The sequence below is a fragment of the Aphelocoma coerulescens genome, chromosome 2, assembly GCF_041296385.1.
Source record: "Aphelocoma coerulescens isolate FSJ_1873_10779 chromosome 2, UR_Acoe_1.0, whole genome shotgun sequence".
NCBI classification, from domain to species: domain Eukaryota; kingdom Metazoa; phylum Chordata; class Aves; order Passeriformes; family Corvidae; genus Aphelocoma; species Aphelocoma coerulescens.
Window position 1 is genome coordinate 72,524,880 of NC_091015.1, and position 17,310 is coordinate 72,542,189.

Consider the following 17,310-nt stretch of genomic DNA (forward strand, 5'->3'; position numbering starts at 1 on the left):
TATTCTTGCAGATTCTTACTTTTTTCAATGATCAGTTTTGGGCAAACGTTTGTCTGTAAACAGGATACATTTATTAGGTATTTTACTTTATGCTGCTGAGAAACAGTCAAGATCCCTAAATATGGCCAAATAAAATGAATACAAATATTAAAATGTTTTTTTAAATTAGATTACATTCAGACTGTTGACACACACTACTGACTTTTCAAAAATATTATCCAACTATAATATACTCAACACTATGTGCATTGCAAACCGACCTCCAAGTCCTCAAAGACAAGTTTACCAGAGTGCTTAAGAACATAGAAGACATGCTAAATTGCTTTTCTGAATCTCAAAATGCTGAAGTGCACCCTTAATGCTTTGTCACCTCCAAGCCTGACTCAATGAAAGGATGTAACATCTACAGCATTTATATCTTCTTTTTGTTCCTGTGAAACTTCACAGAACTAAATCTTGATCAAAGCTTTGAAATACTTATACACTGATATTTGTAATTGCAGTTAGTAACTCATGACAAGTTTGTTTTGTCTGAATGTTCATTTTAAGGTTACTGCCACTACTTTTTAATGTCCAGTTCACATACATCCTATGTTAGATTTACAAGAACCAAATAAAAAAATGCCTTTACGTGCGTTCATGCTTCATTGACTTCAACCTTCACCTATATATCCTCTGCAATGTATGTCTTCTAAACACGGTTCTATTACTAAATCAGCAACTGCACATTTTAAACCCAAGTCAGTCTACAGTAGATCTCAGTCAATTGAAATTTCCAATTGTGTTTGTCCCCCCAAATAACCCTCCTGTAAAATTTTGCAACTTGGAGACAGCACTCTCTTTTGAGTGGCTTTTATAAAAAAATTCATGCTGAAGTAAAAAATAAAAAAACCCTTCGCAAATTCTTGTGCATTTTACTACTTAGTATGTCCACTACAATCACTAAATCTGATTGCTTTGACAGTTTTTAACCCAAGCTGCTGACTCCAAGACTCTTCTGTCCTTCCTGTCCCAAATTCTGCCACAGACTCTAACCTTACTGAATGTCAAGACCTTGTTCTAAGCCCATCTACTTGGTTACAGTGTTTTCCTTAAAGAATATAATAACTGTAAGACATTCTACATCATTAGTACCTTAATGGATATATATATTAGCTGTGTTCTTCATACGCTGATATTACTCTGAATTAATTCTATACATATTTGCCTCCTTACTTGTCACAGATATTCAATGTGTGAATATTTCATGGAGTCTCTAAATTGTCTATTGTGTTTTTGCATTTTGCATTCCCTCTTTTTCAGTCAAATCTGTTGACTCCAGTAGGCGACCTACTTCTTTTATTTCTTTGGACCAATTTGCTGCCAGAGTCATGCAGCCAAAATGGTAAAAAAAGGCCTACAACTGTTCCTTCAGACACACATGTTGCTTGTGGTGCTCCCTCTGAATTTGTCAGAAAAAATTATTCAGGATTATGTATCAGATGAGAAAGAGAGCACACATCTGCAGATAAGCTCTGATCCTTTGGAGTACTTCTTGCAGCATCTATAGAAGTATCTTCTTGCTTAGGATGAGTTTATGACTCGCTTTGACATCCTCACATGATGGTGCTCTCAAATGATTAATTTCCTTAAAAACTAGTTTCAAAAGCTTCTACTCTTTTGTGAGCATTCCTTATTAGACAGAAGTACAGCTGTGACGGATTTTGAAACACCTTTTTTGAATACGTTTTTTGAAACACTGTGTCTTATCCAAGTTAATGAAAATACTGTTAACTGTAAGCAGACCTTAATTCTTGCTCATTTGTGTGCACAGTGGAAAATTTATCCAAGATTTTAGTTTAGCTTTTTCTGCAAGCTGCAGAAAACCTAGCAGAGACACTTGGGATCTTATTAAAGATCCAAGATATTTTGCTACTTTTGAGTGAGTATCTGAATTCATCCGTTCTGAGTTGCCTCCTTCATCTTTCCCCAACCTTCCATCCATGCATGTAACAAGCTATAAAGGGCTCACATGACCCTCACGTTGCTCCTTTTGTCTTGCTCAAAGCATCTTTAGTTGGAACTATATGTCTTGAGCACAGGCAGCAGGAAGTGCTTCCCAGCAGTCCAACCAAACAGAGCAATTCAAATTGCATCCTGCAGCCAGCCAGAAACCCAAGCTAACTTTTGTGGCAAACTGACTTTTTTTTTCTGGAAACCTAAAGAAAGTTCCTGAGTTGCTATTTATATGTATGATTTTTCAGGATGAACTTCCCACTAAGAATTTCAGTTCATGTTCTATGTATTATACATTGGCCAAGTGTGATTAAAAGCTTTCAGCTGCAGCTTCTATGTACTGAAGATGTTCCATTTACTGAAATACTGAGATTCTATTTTTTCCATTAAGCAGAAGTTCCTAACATTTCCAGTGGACCAATCATAAATAATATACTCCCTTGAAGGAGCACTGGTAACCATGAAAGTCAGGAAAAGCAATTTGCCTTATCATTTGCTTGCTGCAGCCATTTACAGGGGAATTCCAAGTACTTGTTCATGCCTATCCAAAGGGCAGGACCAGATCTATGTATCTCAATGAGTCCCTATGGAAATTATCAGTATCCTTGATTTTAATAATTTTATCCCTCATTTTTAACAGAAAAAAATTCAGTCAAGAGTCTGCTTGCTTGTCCCCATCTACAAGCTTCTGGCAGCACATACTCAGTTTAATGACAGTCTTGGTTCTGTTCCAGAAGATTATTAAAAAAAAATGTTCTGATGAAAAAATCAGCTGTGTTTAAATAGCTACACAGTCCAACCAGACAATTTGAAGGTTTTGGCTGTTTTTTATCTCTTACAGACCCTTATCAGGCCAATATATGCATACACACAGACAATATTAATGGAGAGCTTAGTAATGTGTTTGTGCTTAAGTGTCATGATCTGCTGAACACATTACAGTAGGTGCATTACAGGGAGTGCATTATTGCTGCTCTACATTTCCACAGCCAGGCTTATCCAAGAGACCAGGGAGCTTAGCTTAACACTGGTCACCTCAGGTATGCCTTGATGATGTATTTTAAATGTGACTACTTAGAACATAAACAAGGGTATGTATATACTTTAATACTTGTCAGCAATTTACTGTAAAAGCAGTAATGTGGCTGATAAACTGCCAATTATCCTTCTTCCATGTGCTACATATTTTTTGGAGATCCTAACAACAGTGCTGGAGAAAGGACATCAAATGATGCTTAGAAATGTGATACACATTTTCATTTCACACTCCATCAGTTTTTACAACTAGAGCTCCATGAAATGTATGAGAATACTTGGCTAACAGCCATATCTACTGAGGTGTAAAATAAGAATCAGATCTCTTTTTTAAGAGTTTCATTTTCTTTACATGACTAAATCAGATGTTGACCTTTTTCCAAAATATATTGTAAGTATTCCATATCTCTACCCATCAATTAATTTGGGATTTCTGAATCGTGTTTAGACCTGTTTTAACAGATATGTAATCAATACATATTTTTTTAAAAACAGCTTTGTAAAGAAAAGTAAACGGATTCATCCTACATTGAATTATATAATTACTGGTGTTTAATCTTTCCAATTCTAGTGAGTTCTTTTTCCATATTGCATCTTGAAACAAGTGTATTATTGCCTTTATAGTCAGCAAAGTAAAGCTACAGGCATCAGCAAAAACATATTTTGAATTCAGATTTCAATCTGTCAGAAAAGATTAAAGCTTCATGCATATATATATGGGAACTATAAAATAATAACAGATACATAGCATGGAATCATTTTGCTTGAACAGCTGTGGATTTACCAGCGTAGTAAAGCAGAAAATGTCTTTTACTCACCTCTGTTAAACCAGAAACTTCTCCTTTTGCTAACGGTCTGGTGATGGATGCAGTGTGAACTCTGGCATCTGATACTGGCTGCCCCTTCATAAAATGTTTCCCAGCTTCATAAATATTCACTTCTACCATCTTACCCATTAACAGAGGATCCTTTGGCACAAGAACCTTTCAAATAAAACAAAGACATTGTTACTAAATACCACAAGGAACATTAGAGTCTCTAGTATCCACTTAGAAAACAGATTTTTGATAAGCGAAAATTTTCAGAGAAAATCCTAAATCTTAAAACATTTTAGTCACCAGTGTACACTACAGCCCCTGACACACTTGACCAGTAAGATCTCCAGCTTGCATTCTTCAAGAGCTTTGCAGTGTTAGCTCAGCTCTTTTCGACTCCAACCGATTCCTTAAGTCATGTTTTTTGACTGATGAGAAAGTTGGGCCTGAGTTGCAGCTTTTGAATCCAGACCCAAACAGTTCCCAAGGGCATTTGTTCTACACAGTTCTAACAGACTGCTGCAAAGCTTCCTATTTCCATGTCCATCCCATGACATTTTAAAAAAAAAAAAGGTTTTGAGTCTGTAAAGGCTTCAGGACAGAAATTATACCCTTGTTTCTCTTTGCACAAGCCTTTATTTTGATTGTGCAGATCCTTCACAGCTAAGATGCATGACTGACAGTGAATGCCTGTAAAAATAGATGAGTGTGTTTCTTGGGTCAGCAGCTAATGCCACCCCTTCCTGAATTTGCACAACTATCATATCAGACAGTCCCACTTCAGAAAAAAGACAGCACATAACAGAGATGTTCCTAAGTCATGCATTTTAAAAAAGAAGGAGCCCTACATACAGGAGCAACACTTTTTGCTGGAAGAATAAATGGAGTTTAAACGGCTCTAAAATAGATAAGCAGTTGAAAAAGAAAAGTGGTGTAATTTCCTGATGAAATTACATTTTTTACACTGTTTACAATGAAAAAAATGAATCACGGGGACTTATTTAATCACATTTACTTGAAGCAGAATCACAGGATGGGTCAGGTTGGAAGGGACCTCAGAGGGGTCATCTGGTCTAATCTCCATGTTCGAGCAAGGTCATCGTAGAGTACATGGCACAGGATTGCATCCAGTTCTGGAATTTCTCCAGAGAGGGAGACTCCACACCCTCTCTGGGTAATCTGTCCCAGTGTGTGGTCACCCACACAGTAAAGTTCTTCCTCATGTTCCAGTGGAACTTCTTGTGCATCAGTTTCTGCCCATTGCCTCTTGTCCTACTGCTCAGCACCACCAAGAAGAGCCTGGAAAAAGCCTTCTGACCCTTCCCTTCAGATGCTTATGGACATTGGTGAGGTCCTCTCTCAGTCATCTCTTCTCCAGGCTGAACTGGCCCAGCTCCCTTGGCCTGTCCTTGAAAGAGAGATGCTCCAGTCCCTTGAACATCTTTGTTGCCCTGCACTGGACCTGCTCCAGAAGCTCCATGTCTCTCTTGTACTGAGGAGCTCAGAACTGGACACAGCCTCACCAGGGCTGAGTAGAGCTTTTCAAAGACAATGATTGCATCTTTATATCTTGATTCTTTGATGCTGAAATTGAAATGCCTTAAAATGGCTTAATTTTCGAGACTACTTGTGCAGAGAATTTTCAGAGAAAAAATCTGTGCCACCCACATTTGGAGGGCATTTTGTTGCCGAACACTGCCTCTCCATTTTCATCTATCACAACTGCTGACCGTCCCACTTGGAGGAAATCCCCACCAGTGCTTTCCCTTCTTCCCTGAAGGCTCAAGGTGTTCATGACTGTGTTTCCAGATCCTAGGATTCTGCTGAGCTTCCTAAGCATCTTCCAAGAAAAGCAGACATCTTTGCCTTTCAGAGACAGGCAAGCTGAGACTAACCAAACACAAAACCAGGATCTTAATGCTGAGAGTGTGTTACAATGTCACTGGATCACAGTTCTGCCCATGTAATTCATCTTGGGCAAATTTAAATCAAAGGGAAATTAGGGAGCTGAGTATATCACTGGGCTCGTGACCTCTGTAAATCTTCTATCTCCTCATGCAAAAGGGCAGTAACCAAATATAAACCCAACTTCAGAAAAAGAAAGAGGTTACTTAAAATAACTGTGAGGAACCATAAACAACCAAGCATCCAGGCTTGGCATACACTCAGATATTTTTTTTTATATAAGTATTTGTTCAGAAAAAAATCCTTAACCATATTTCTAAGAAACTAAGCTATGCCAGCAGAAACTCTCAGCTTGGCTGTTGATGTGGCAAAGCACTCTGGTCACTTTAGACTACTCTGTTCAATGTAAACTATATCACCTAAGCCTCCACAAATGTCAGCTGCAACTCCACCACAAAGTCGGCCACTGAAGCTCTATTGACGTGGGTCTAGTAGCAAATTCTTCAGATGACCTTAGTGAAGACAGAACACATTTGATAACTATTTGAGTTAACAGAACACTATACCAGGACTCTGAGCTTCAACTTCCAATAATATATAATATGATATTTAGACTTTAGAGTGGTTTTCAATTTACTGGGATTGAATTTACTGCTATTAATCTTAGTTACTAGCACTGATTCTTGTGCTTACCTGGGTGAGCAGTAGGATACTATCCTTGTGAAACATGCCACAGATAAGATTTTAGGGAAAAGATTTACATTTTCATAATGGAAAGCATTTCTTCCCAAAGAGAATTTAAAATTATTCCCTACGTGACCATTTGTATTTCATTAATTCTTTACCAGTCCCACTCATGAGCTGTATTAGGTGCTGTAAAAACACACCATGAACATCAACACTTTTTTTCCTGTACATATTACTTTTCTTTTAATAAAGCTTCCATAAAACAAGCATTGAACAAAAAAGCCTAAGAAATTTCTTTTTAATCTCCATGTGGAAGACCATGTTCCTCAACTCTGACTGATAAGCTACAAAATCAAGGAGCAGTGATACATAAGACTTAGACAGAAGTTGGATATGTAACAAAAAAAGAGATTCATCAAAAAAAAAGAGTGAGAAAAAAAATAATTAATGACCCAGATATCTAACAGAAACAGATATTTCAAGAATAGCAATGTTACTTATTACTAAGGAAAAAAAATAATAAATAAATGCTGTAACATAACCCAAAACCAGAAGAAAGCACAGCCATCCTTTATAGTCTCTCCAGGTTCAGCAAACTGAATACCTAATGGCAGCAAAAGCAAACTGTGGACAGCTTAGTGCAAGAAAATGGAGAATAAAAGCATGATGATTCAGGAAAGGCAATTTTATTGGTTTTAAGCAAATCATTGGCTTTTGAACAAAAATAACAATTTTGTGAAATAGATGTTGTACTTCCTTCCTAGCTCAAAGATGTTTTTGTGTGGCAAGAATTTATCTACAGAAAGTACAGAGAAGGAAATGACAAAAACTAGAAGGAATGTATGCCATTCAGAGGGACCTACACAAGCCTGAGAAGTGAACCCACAAGAACATAATGAAGTTCAAACAAGTCCAAGTGCAAGGTGCTGCAGCTGGGTTGGGGTAATCCCAGACGTAAGTACAGACTGGGAGAAGAACTCACTGAGTGTGAGAACTTTCCTGCTGAGAAGGACTTGGGGGTGCTGGTGGATGAGGCTGGACGTGAGTCAGCAATGTGCATTTAGAGCCCAGAAAGCCAAACGTGTCCTGGGCTGCATCCAAAGAGGGGTGGCCAGCAGGGTCCCTTCCAGCCCAAAACATTGTATGATTCTATGAAATACAACATATCACACTGAAGTGTTAATCTAAAAAAGTTTCTGACCCTTCTATTGTTAGAATATTTTTTTTTTTTTTTTGCAAATTGCATTGCCTGAAACACTTTCCAGAAAGATGTATGCAAATTTTCATGACTCAACTATTCAGAAATCAATGCTTTGGGGACACAGAAATTAAAATTACTTGAATAATTACCAGCTTCTTAAACCACGCTGTATAGTCAAACATCCACTGTATATTTCTTAACATATTTTCAGGTAAATTATATTTACAACACAGAAACAAAATATCTCATAAAAAAGTCTTGATGGTCACATGTTTCCTGAAAAATGCTTCTTATTTCTTTACTAGTTTTTTTTTTCATCCTGACACACTGTGTTGCTGAGATTATCAGAAAGTAAAGATAAAACAAAAGATGTTGTTTGGTTTATTTAACTGTACCTGCTCATAGAAAGGATTGTGAGCAACATAGTAATTGGAGTCAAAGGATTCTTCTGTTACCAGCACTCTCTGCCTCTCACCAACCTGGAAAATAGAAAACAAGAGACGACTCAGAAAGCAAAACCAATGAATTATACTGAGAAGAGAACTGCAGCTACAAACAAATGCCCTTAGCAGAAAAAATCAAATTCTCTGAGGAAATTCTGTATCAGCAAGAAAGTGGAGTAGAGAACACTCCATTTACAAGAGTCTAAAACTGACAGGGTTTAAAGTCCGAATCGAGGGCTAGAACTGAGGGAGTAATAGCCTAATACGAAAGTCCAGTTCAGAAATATAAACTGATTTTTACTTATTAATATAACAGCAAATAAAAATGTCAGATGTGAACAAAGCCCATTACATCTTCATCCACCTAATGAAAATTTTCTGCAAACAATCACCAAACAGGTATCTTCTCTTTAAAAGCCACACTTGCTATTTACAATGCTACGGCATCTCCTTATCCCCACTTGGTGATCTCACTTTGCTGTATGAGATCACACTGATTTCCACAACAGTGGAGCCAACACTGCATATTACAAAGACTCAAGAAGAAGAGTTTTTAACAGCTCACAGACCCAACATATTAAAGGCAAAATAAACACATATCTGAAAAGACCTGTGCTTCAATTACACTTCCCAAATTCCAAATGCACTAACACAGTTTAAAGGAAGCACCAATTTTAAAATTAAATGGAAGTTAAATCGAAGATGCCAAGACAAATCAGTTGCATTTAGGGGCCAAGCAGATATGGAACAAAATCTGGCTTTCCCCAAAGTTCAAAATCCCCCACATAACACCTCTGGTCTTGTCCATTACTGAGTTTGTGATGAAGTGTATAGCTTAATTTCTGCAAACCTGGAAGGACATTCAGCTCACATTTTCAGTCTGACCCCATCTCTATTTTTTCCATCTAAATGTGCTCTGGATTATTTCCAAACTCTTTGACAAATGCATTCTGCAATTTACAACTGTCTAGCAAGTCAAATTTACTCACTGCTTTTATTACTATTTTGAGACTCAAAAAGGTTTCACATTTTACTCCAAAGTTTGAATATCTATGAGCAAAGTTACATTCCCCTCCCCTCTCCCTGAAAGACTCCCACCACATCCTAGTGGCAGCTGTTAAACACAAGTTTTAAGACCTCCATCATAAGTTCCATGTGAATCAGCAAGATGCAGAGTGGGTAATAACGTTTTGACTCTTTAAGGTACAAGCAGTAAAACATAAGGTTAGGATTTTCTCTTACAGTTAATGGCAGAAAATAGAATTTTAAGAAATAGGAACAGCAATGTCACATCTACATTACAGTGTATATATATACATATATACAGACACATATATGTATACACACATGATACATATCTAATTCTCCACTTGCTAAACAGAAAGACTTCACAGAATAACTCTTGCCTTCCCTTCCTCATACATTTATCTGCAGCATTCCCACAGTAAACCCTGGAAAGCAAGGGAGACAGCGAGCACCCAGTTCATTTCCCCAAAGGCAGTTAGACTTCACTCCCCAGCACCAAAAGTTGTGGGGTACACAGCAGAAGGGGCAAAATCCCTGAGTTCCAGACCTAGTAACAGAATCCTAATAGTAGAAAATATGTATATTTCTGCATACTTTTAAGAGGTGTTTAAGACTTGTTTATAGCACATTTAGAATTCCCATTCTCTGGGAAGTCTGCAACTACAAATCACAACAGATAAAACATACTCAAATTTTAGTAAAAGTCCAGTGTTACCAACAGTATGGGGATTTTTTATTATTACTTTCAAGGAAACAGTTATTAAATTCAAATCCCCAGAGGATATTTGCAAAACATGTCAATAAGGCACTTGAGATAACTACACCAGTAATAAGATTACAGAGAACATTTCCCCTAAACTGAGAGGTTTTGTTACTTCTACAATATTTGAGACCACAGCTTTTAAAAATCACAGCTCAACATCTGCTGTAGCACTGAAGTGCTCAAGTCTCAGATGTCCTGCAATATTATGAAAAAGAGGAGGACAGAGTGTTAGATAAGCAACATTCACCCTTGGGCAAACATGCTACCACTGAAAAGCACCAAGGCCAATCACCAAGTCATGTCCTCACATCGTATTTATTATTTACCAACACCGAAATTTAGCAAAAGTGGCTTGAAGCAATATTGGGTCTATAACTCATTTTTCAGTTGTCTTGTGGTTCCCTGGGTCCCTCTGGTCATAACAGACTGCCTTCATCGTGGCTATGAACCCTGCCTGTGAGGCAGACTAGGCTACATGTGTTATCTTCATACTCTCAGATGACAGAATGGTAAGCATACTATGCAAAAAAAAAAAAAAAAAAAAAAAAAAAAAAAAAAAAATCAGAGGGAAGAAGAAAAGAACACCTGTGTTAGATCATTTGATATAAGCTGCGGTTTCTTCAGAGACATGTTGCCAGATTTTTTCATCTTTGCCTCCAGGAGCCAGAAGAGGTCAGGTCTCCACGTCTCAGTGGGCCAGAGGGAGAGCTTCTGAGCTCAGAATTTCTTGGGAATGGGAGGAAGTCAGGAAGACTAAATTCATCACATGGCATCAGAACAGCAGCATTTAAATTGAGGACCAGACGTTCAGAGGAGCCAAACAGCCCATACCCATTTACAGTACATGCATACAGACAGACACACACATGCACACACCAGACTCACATGGCACACTGTAAGGAACAAAAAGTAAACCCAGTAATTGTCCACTTGCTGAAGTTATGGATCTGTAGCCTTGGCCAAGGCTGAGCTCCCAGAGAGATACAATACTCAGCTATTTGCAGACTCTTTTGCCATAACAACAGGAAAGGAAAATTCCATTTAATGAGTTAGGCCATTGCGTATTCATGATCTACAAGACTAATTGGCTACATGCATTTGTAAGACAGAAAATTACTATCTATCCTGCATCCAAGTATAATTAAGAAGAAATGTAAGTACGCAGAATGCAGCTTTGGTATTGAAATTTGTTCAAAAAGTGGAATATGTCATCATTTCTGCAATTATTCCCCTGGGATCTCTAAGTGCCTAAGTTTCACCTCTCTCAGAATTTAAATATGCAGAAACCAGACATGATATCTAATAACAGTTATAATTATAATAACTTTGATGATTTTTTTTTCAGGCATGTAGCAGCAGAAGTAGTTCAGTATCTTATTTTTATTCCTATTCTTTCATCTGCTTCCACAGGTACACATGAGTTCTCAGGGAACTACAGTTCTGCCAAAGCATTTGGAACTGAGGCAACTCAGCCTTGGCATCTCGTTTTGGAAAGGTTTCCTATAAAAGCATTATTTTTTTCTTTATGGATGACATTATGAAAATATTTATGAATGATAGCAAAAAAACCTTGCCCAGCAACCTCCCCCATGCCAAGGTGGACTGGTCACATAACTTACAGGAGGGCAGCTTGCTTTCACCAAAAACAGTGCAACAATCACTGCTGGTCCGATCACTTCCTGCACTGCAACAGTTACCAGGAAGTTTGTAAATCTCAGAGTTAGTAATCAAATCACTTAGGAACTTTTATTTCATTTTCATTTATCCTACAGGAAATTCTGACATGATAATTCTTTAACTCAGTTTTTCCTTTACCGGAAACCACGAAAAGCAGTTTTTCCAGCTGGCTGATTTTATAAAATAAATGAACAGCAAGAAATGGCCAAAATCCTTCTTGGCTGCAGTCAAACTAAGTTTCTTTTTTAAACCAAAACTGACTGAATCACATAAAATACAAGACTGATTTTTAAACTCTAGAACAGTTTGCATGCCAAGGACGGTCCCTTTTTACATGCTTTGACAGAATATTGCTACGTAACATCAACAGTGGTGCCTGCTGTGATTACACTTAGGTAATGCATATCCCCCTAATTTTTTTTTAGTCAATTAAGACTATGATTGCACATTTTGGATTTGTTACTTACTACAGCCAGAGCATGTGACCTATGAACTTTCTCAACATTTCCTTATCGTTCTTTTACCTGCATTTTATCAGCTTTGTTTTTAAGAGCCTCTGATTGGCTAAAAAAATATAAATTAATAACCACTGTATTTCTGTATTTCTCCCATAGAAGAAAGCACACTGCCCATGCAGCATCTCCACCGATTTAGAGACACTGGCCAAAGCCTCCTTCAGGCTAAGTTGAATTCATAGTGGAATTGGTAAGCATGTCTCCATCTGTCTTGAAGGAGGCTGGCTTGGATTCTGACCCAAATCATTATGGAACATACTTAGTACAAGGCTTAGAAGCCACATAAAAATCTGCTTTCCTGTATTTGTTATTTAAATGCGTCATAAAGCAAGCAATGAAAAATACACACCATCACAATTTATGTGTGCGTGTTTTAGCATATTATTCTGATGTATAGAATATTTCTGGTAAACATGCATAGTTGACCTTTATTAAGCATAACAAAGTTTAAGCAAAAGCAATGTAGAAAGTGTTTATTCTACATCAGTTTTGGTTTACTTCTCTTCTGATTTTTCAGTTGTGGTCTAATTATTTTGAATAAATTTTAGTAATTATGCAGACTGTATTCTTCACTATAAAGCAGAAAAAAACTGATGGACCTACTTTTTATAAATCATGTGAATCCTTCTGTAAATAGAAGCCAAATTTCTTGAAAATAATAATTAAGTATTCTCTAGGTCTTCTGTTTACATATTGTAGGTGTTTTCTACACTTGACAGAGAAGTCAGTGTGCCACAACCTCCCTGTAAAAGAGATGACGTTTCTAGAAACTTATGACATGGTCCTGTTTTGATGATACCAGAACACATTTCTTTTAGAAATCTCCTTTTTAGTGCTTTGTTCTGTTATGCAGCACTGCTCCTCCAAAATTGAGGGTGTACAAATCCCTCCCTTTGTGAAGATAGTATTGGAGACAAAGCACGGACTTAGAGCTTTTCTACAAAGTTGTTAGGGATTTAAATGTGGATATTGGAAAGCAGTAACATTAAAATAGTTCAGCTCCTGAGCATGGCACTTTTTATGCTGGGATAAATATACTTTTCTAGCACACAGCATAGACAGCTGCCACTTCACTAAGGCTCAAGTTGCTGTCCAATTCCAGATGGGTTAATGCCTCCTTTTTTATTATGTTATGTTCAGTGCATAACCCTGCACAGAAAGACAGCAACAGAGTGACATGAATATTTAGAGTTCCATGTCTCTTACATCATACAATAATCAGTCAGATTAATCTTTACAACATGTGTCTAGCCCATTTTACACCTGAGGAAAGAAACAGAGAACCTGACCACTCCAGTGCTGCAGAGCAAGCAGCTGTATCCACTACATGGATTTCGTGTATTCCTACTTCCTCCTCCCACACCTAGACAATGCTGCCTCAATCCTACAATGCCACTAATTAGCAACAAAACCAAAATTCTCAGTGTTTTTCCTGTACTTATATTGCTCAGGTTTTTTTCAGCCCTGGAAACAGCATTGGGTGATTGTCTTCACAAATAGGAAAGTATTCAGCTCTTAACTAGTGAACTCTGGAAACCCAAGAGAAAAGCAGACAATGTTCAGCAGTGTCTCATTTCACTGTCAACCAATACAGCTGAATTTGTTAAATCATCACTATCAAACTGCCCTCCTTTTAAAAAAGCTGCAGATTTTTTTGTTTTTAAAAGATTGCATAGAAAGTATGACTTATGAAATATTACCTAGGCAAATGTCTTTTTTTAAATTTTGTGTTAGGCACACTTGCTTCAGCCACACTGCTCTTTCCACAGCATCATTCAAAATTCAGAATGGACACAGGCAACAGATGCCCACAGAAAAAACTATTTCAACCATTTTCCAGGCTGGCTTGAGGCTGTGCAAGCTGGAAGGAAGGATTAGGTTTAAATTAAAAGACAGCCAGCTCTAATCGTACACAATCAGCATAACAAAAAAGTGCCTCAGACCTTCAGCAGAAGGCACTGCAGCTCATTAACAGCAAGTGAACACCTTCTCTTTGGTCCCCTTACGAATTTGTTGGCATAGTTATGGGGGAGGGAAAAGGTAGGGAGAGAAGGAGGTGAGAGATAGACAGATAGAAGTAGACTGCTTCTGCTTTCTTGGCCCACTGCTCACGCTTCAGGGTAAATAGATCCTTTCTATTACTGTGCACCTGCATCTGACTGCTTCATTCTGATTTGGTCTCCTGCTGGGAAAATGTAGCTTCTCCCAGCACATATAAACCCTGCCATGCAGCTTAGATGAAAATTATATTCAGAGATGTGAGCGGTGACCTAAAAATGACAACTGGTCCTCAAAATATCTTGATTCCTTTTAAATTCTGTAAGCTTGCATTTTGCTTGTCTCTCCTTTTCACTGCCTAGAAAAGGGGTAATAAAAGTAGTATGTTGACAACCCTGTCATACTACATTTCTAAATTTCATTGACTGTGTACAATATTATAAAAGGAAAGTAAGTTTTCTGAAATGGGAGATACATATTGCCCCTGAAAGAGGACTCTCTCATTGGACCTTTCTGTTGTAAACCTTGGCTTAAGCAGCAAAAGGATGAGGTGTCAGAAACTGGCTTTCTTCTGGATCTGGCACATCGCTGCTAAGACACTGTTTTCTTGAGCTCTCTGAAATGCGTTTCCACATATGTAAAATCCAACTCTGACTGTTACACAGAGGAGTGTCCACAGAAGTGGGGAAGTTGCTACAGCAATATAAAATACTCTGTGCAAAACTGGTATTTGAGACTATCAGGTAGCATAAGCACTCAAGCAACTGCCTTAATTTAATACTCGCAAAAGCCTCTCCCTCACTCTCTTTTTTAAATCATCTAACAAACCCCATAAAACTGTAGCAAATACCTACAGAAAACATCTAAATAAAAAGATTATCTGAAAATAGGAACAAGAAACATCTGAGAAGGTCTAAAATATGTTTAAGGTCTTCCTTTCATATCCATAGCATTTCACAAACAAAACAAAAGAAACTAGACAAAGAGTCTACCCTTAAGAAAACTTGACATTTAAATAAAAGTATAGGAAAGCATACTATACTTGCTGATTTTATAGAATAGAAGATGGCCTTTAGGAGAATCTTTAAAAAATACTTTCAACTTCCAGCCAATTTGGCAATCAGATGGATTATGGTGGCATGAATAAACAAGTATTTGGGTTCTTAAAATTTTATTTTTTTCCAATAACAAGCTAAGCCTGTAGTGAAATGAGGCAACCAAGCTTAAAAGAATGATGGTCTTTGTTAGGAAAGGCCATCCTTATGCTTCTTCTGTGAAATTATTAGAATTATTTAGATTGGGTGTTTTTGCTGGAAGCAGTTCCTTAAGATACACTGCGTATTTCCAAGTGATTTAAGCACAATATGAAGTGGTAGTTGCTAAGGCAACAATATGCAATCCCTGCTTCGATGATCTCTCGTAACAGCTGCATAAGCCCAGGCAAGTATCAGTTATATGAGAATTTATACATCAGCTTGGTAAATACCCTATCAAATAACTTCTCCAGGAATTGCTCAGGAACTCGCAATACCAAACTGTTTACTCAGACTAAAGTCTTGCCTACACGACGGAAATCGAAGTGCTCAGCAGTGGCTCTGTCAGAAGGGTGCTGATGGAGCACAGACGGACGCAAGGCTGTGTTCAGCACCAGCAGCTGTGGGAGAGAATTGCCAGGAATAATAAAAGGCCCCAACGTAAGCATCACTTCAGTAAATCGCAGGCTGAGCCACAGGTTACTTCCTCACAGACAAAACAAAGCAGGAAAAATTTAGGAATAGATGAAAATACTGGATTTGAGAACACAGATGACAAAGGGAACACAGCACTGATACGAATCAAGAGTCAGTTCTGTCTCACCTGACATGATGCTGGTATCCCCCCAGTAAGATTGGGTGCTCCTAGAATGCATCTGTAGTCTGATATCTTTTAATCAAATACACCAAAAAGACTGCAAGAAAAGCCTGACTTCTCTCCAAAATATCACTACGATTCTTCTGCTCATCCTACAGCTGAGGCCAATGTTCTCTGTTCATCTCATCTGAGAACAAAGGGAGAGCAGATGGGATAAAACAGAAAAAACAAAGGTCCAAAATGACCCTGTATGCAAAGCCAAACCCAACTCTCCCCCAAAATCTATTAAAAGTTCTATTGATACATTTATACATTTAACAACTCACAAAACATGTAACATAACATTGCTGCAAGTTAATTAACTGAGAATACAAAATGGTGGCACTGAGAGAGTTAAAATGGGTATAAATATGTATCAGCTTTCTTTTCTATAAAAACTCCTCTTGCCTACACGAATCACAGGCTACTAAAAAAAGCATCAGAGCCTGATAATGTTAATGAGGATAGGATAATGATATTATTTTCTTTTATTTTGAAGGTAGACACTATATGATCAAAAATTACACACTTCAGGGGGTTTCTTCAGTCTAAGGCAAGGTAAGACCCTAGAACTGCTGACACTTCTAGCGGCATAATGCTGAATGACAAATAACATCAAGGGCTTACAGAGGGACCAAAGTGAATGAGTCATTAAATAATGATAAATGTAGTGTGACTTTATGTTGTTTAGAATTTAATAGCAACTACTGTCAAACTAGCTGCGATGCATTTTACTATTTTTAAACTGTATGCCAATTATTTGCATCTAAAAAAGGTAAGCAAAAGAAACACCTCCTCATTAGCACACTAGAATGATAATTCCGACCAATTCTTTATTATCCATTCAAGGAAAGGAAGAGAAATCAGTTCAAGAAAATAGTAAGATAAATCACTTCTGTTCTAAAACAAAAAGAAAGACATTACTACCTTTCTAATGTCTTGTCCATAACCTTCTCAGTTCTCAAGGATAAGCATAAAGTTAGCACAGGAACCTCAACTGGGTGCTGTTGTGTATGCCTGAGCACACTACTTTTTGCATGACATCAGAACAAATATGTCAGATTGAAGGTTTGCCTACTCAGTAAATTCTCTTCACCACCTACACCACTCTGTACAACCTTCTCTTTAAAAAAGCCCTTACATAGCTCAGACAGTAAGAAGTACTTAAAAATTGGAAGACACTAGGAATTTCTACGATCCTTCAAATTAAGCAGCAACACCCTTTCCTGTAGCTGGATTTTAACATGACAGAAAGAGGAACCAGCTGTACAATTTAACTGCAAGTGAAATTAATTATTGAGGTCAACAAGAAACACACTAAAATTTCTAACACAGGTGTTAAGACCACATTATAAACTGT

At 37.6% G+C, this 17,310-nt stretch overlaps 1 protein-coding gene across 6 annotated transcripts in view; it reads right to left on the reverse strand.

Annotated features, from left to right (window-relative positions):
• The window catches only part of CDKAL1 (CDK5 regulatory subunit associated protein 1 like 1), a 383,689-nt gene that overhangs the window by 25,511 nt on the left and 340,868 nt on the right, over positions 1-17,310 (reverse strand). For all 6 annotated transcript variants that reach the window (XM_069007992.1, XM_069007993.1, XM_069007996.1 and 3 more), the window contains exons 14-15: positions 8,034-8,117; positions 3,849-4,013 (exon numbers count right to left, since the gene is read on the reverse strand). In XM_069007992.1, the coding sequence (XP_068864093.1) occupies positions 3,849-4,013; positions 8,034-8,117 (249 nt within the window). The remainder of the gene's footprint in view (positions 1-3,848; positions 4,014-8,033; positions 8,118-17,310) is intronic.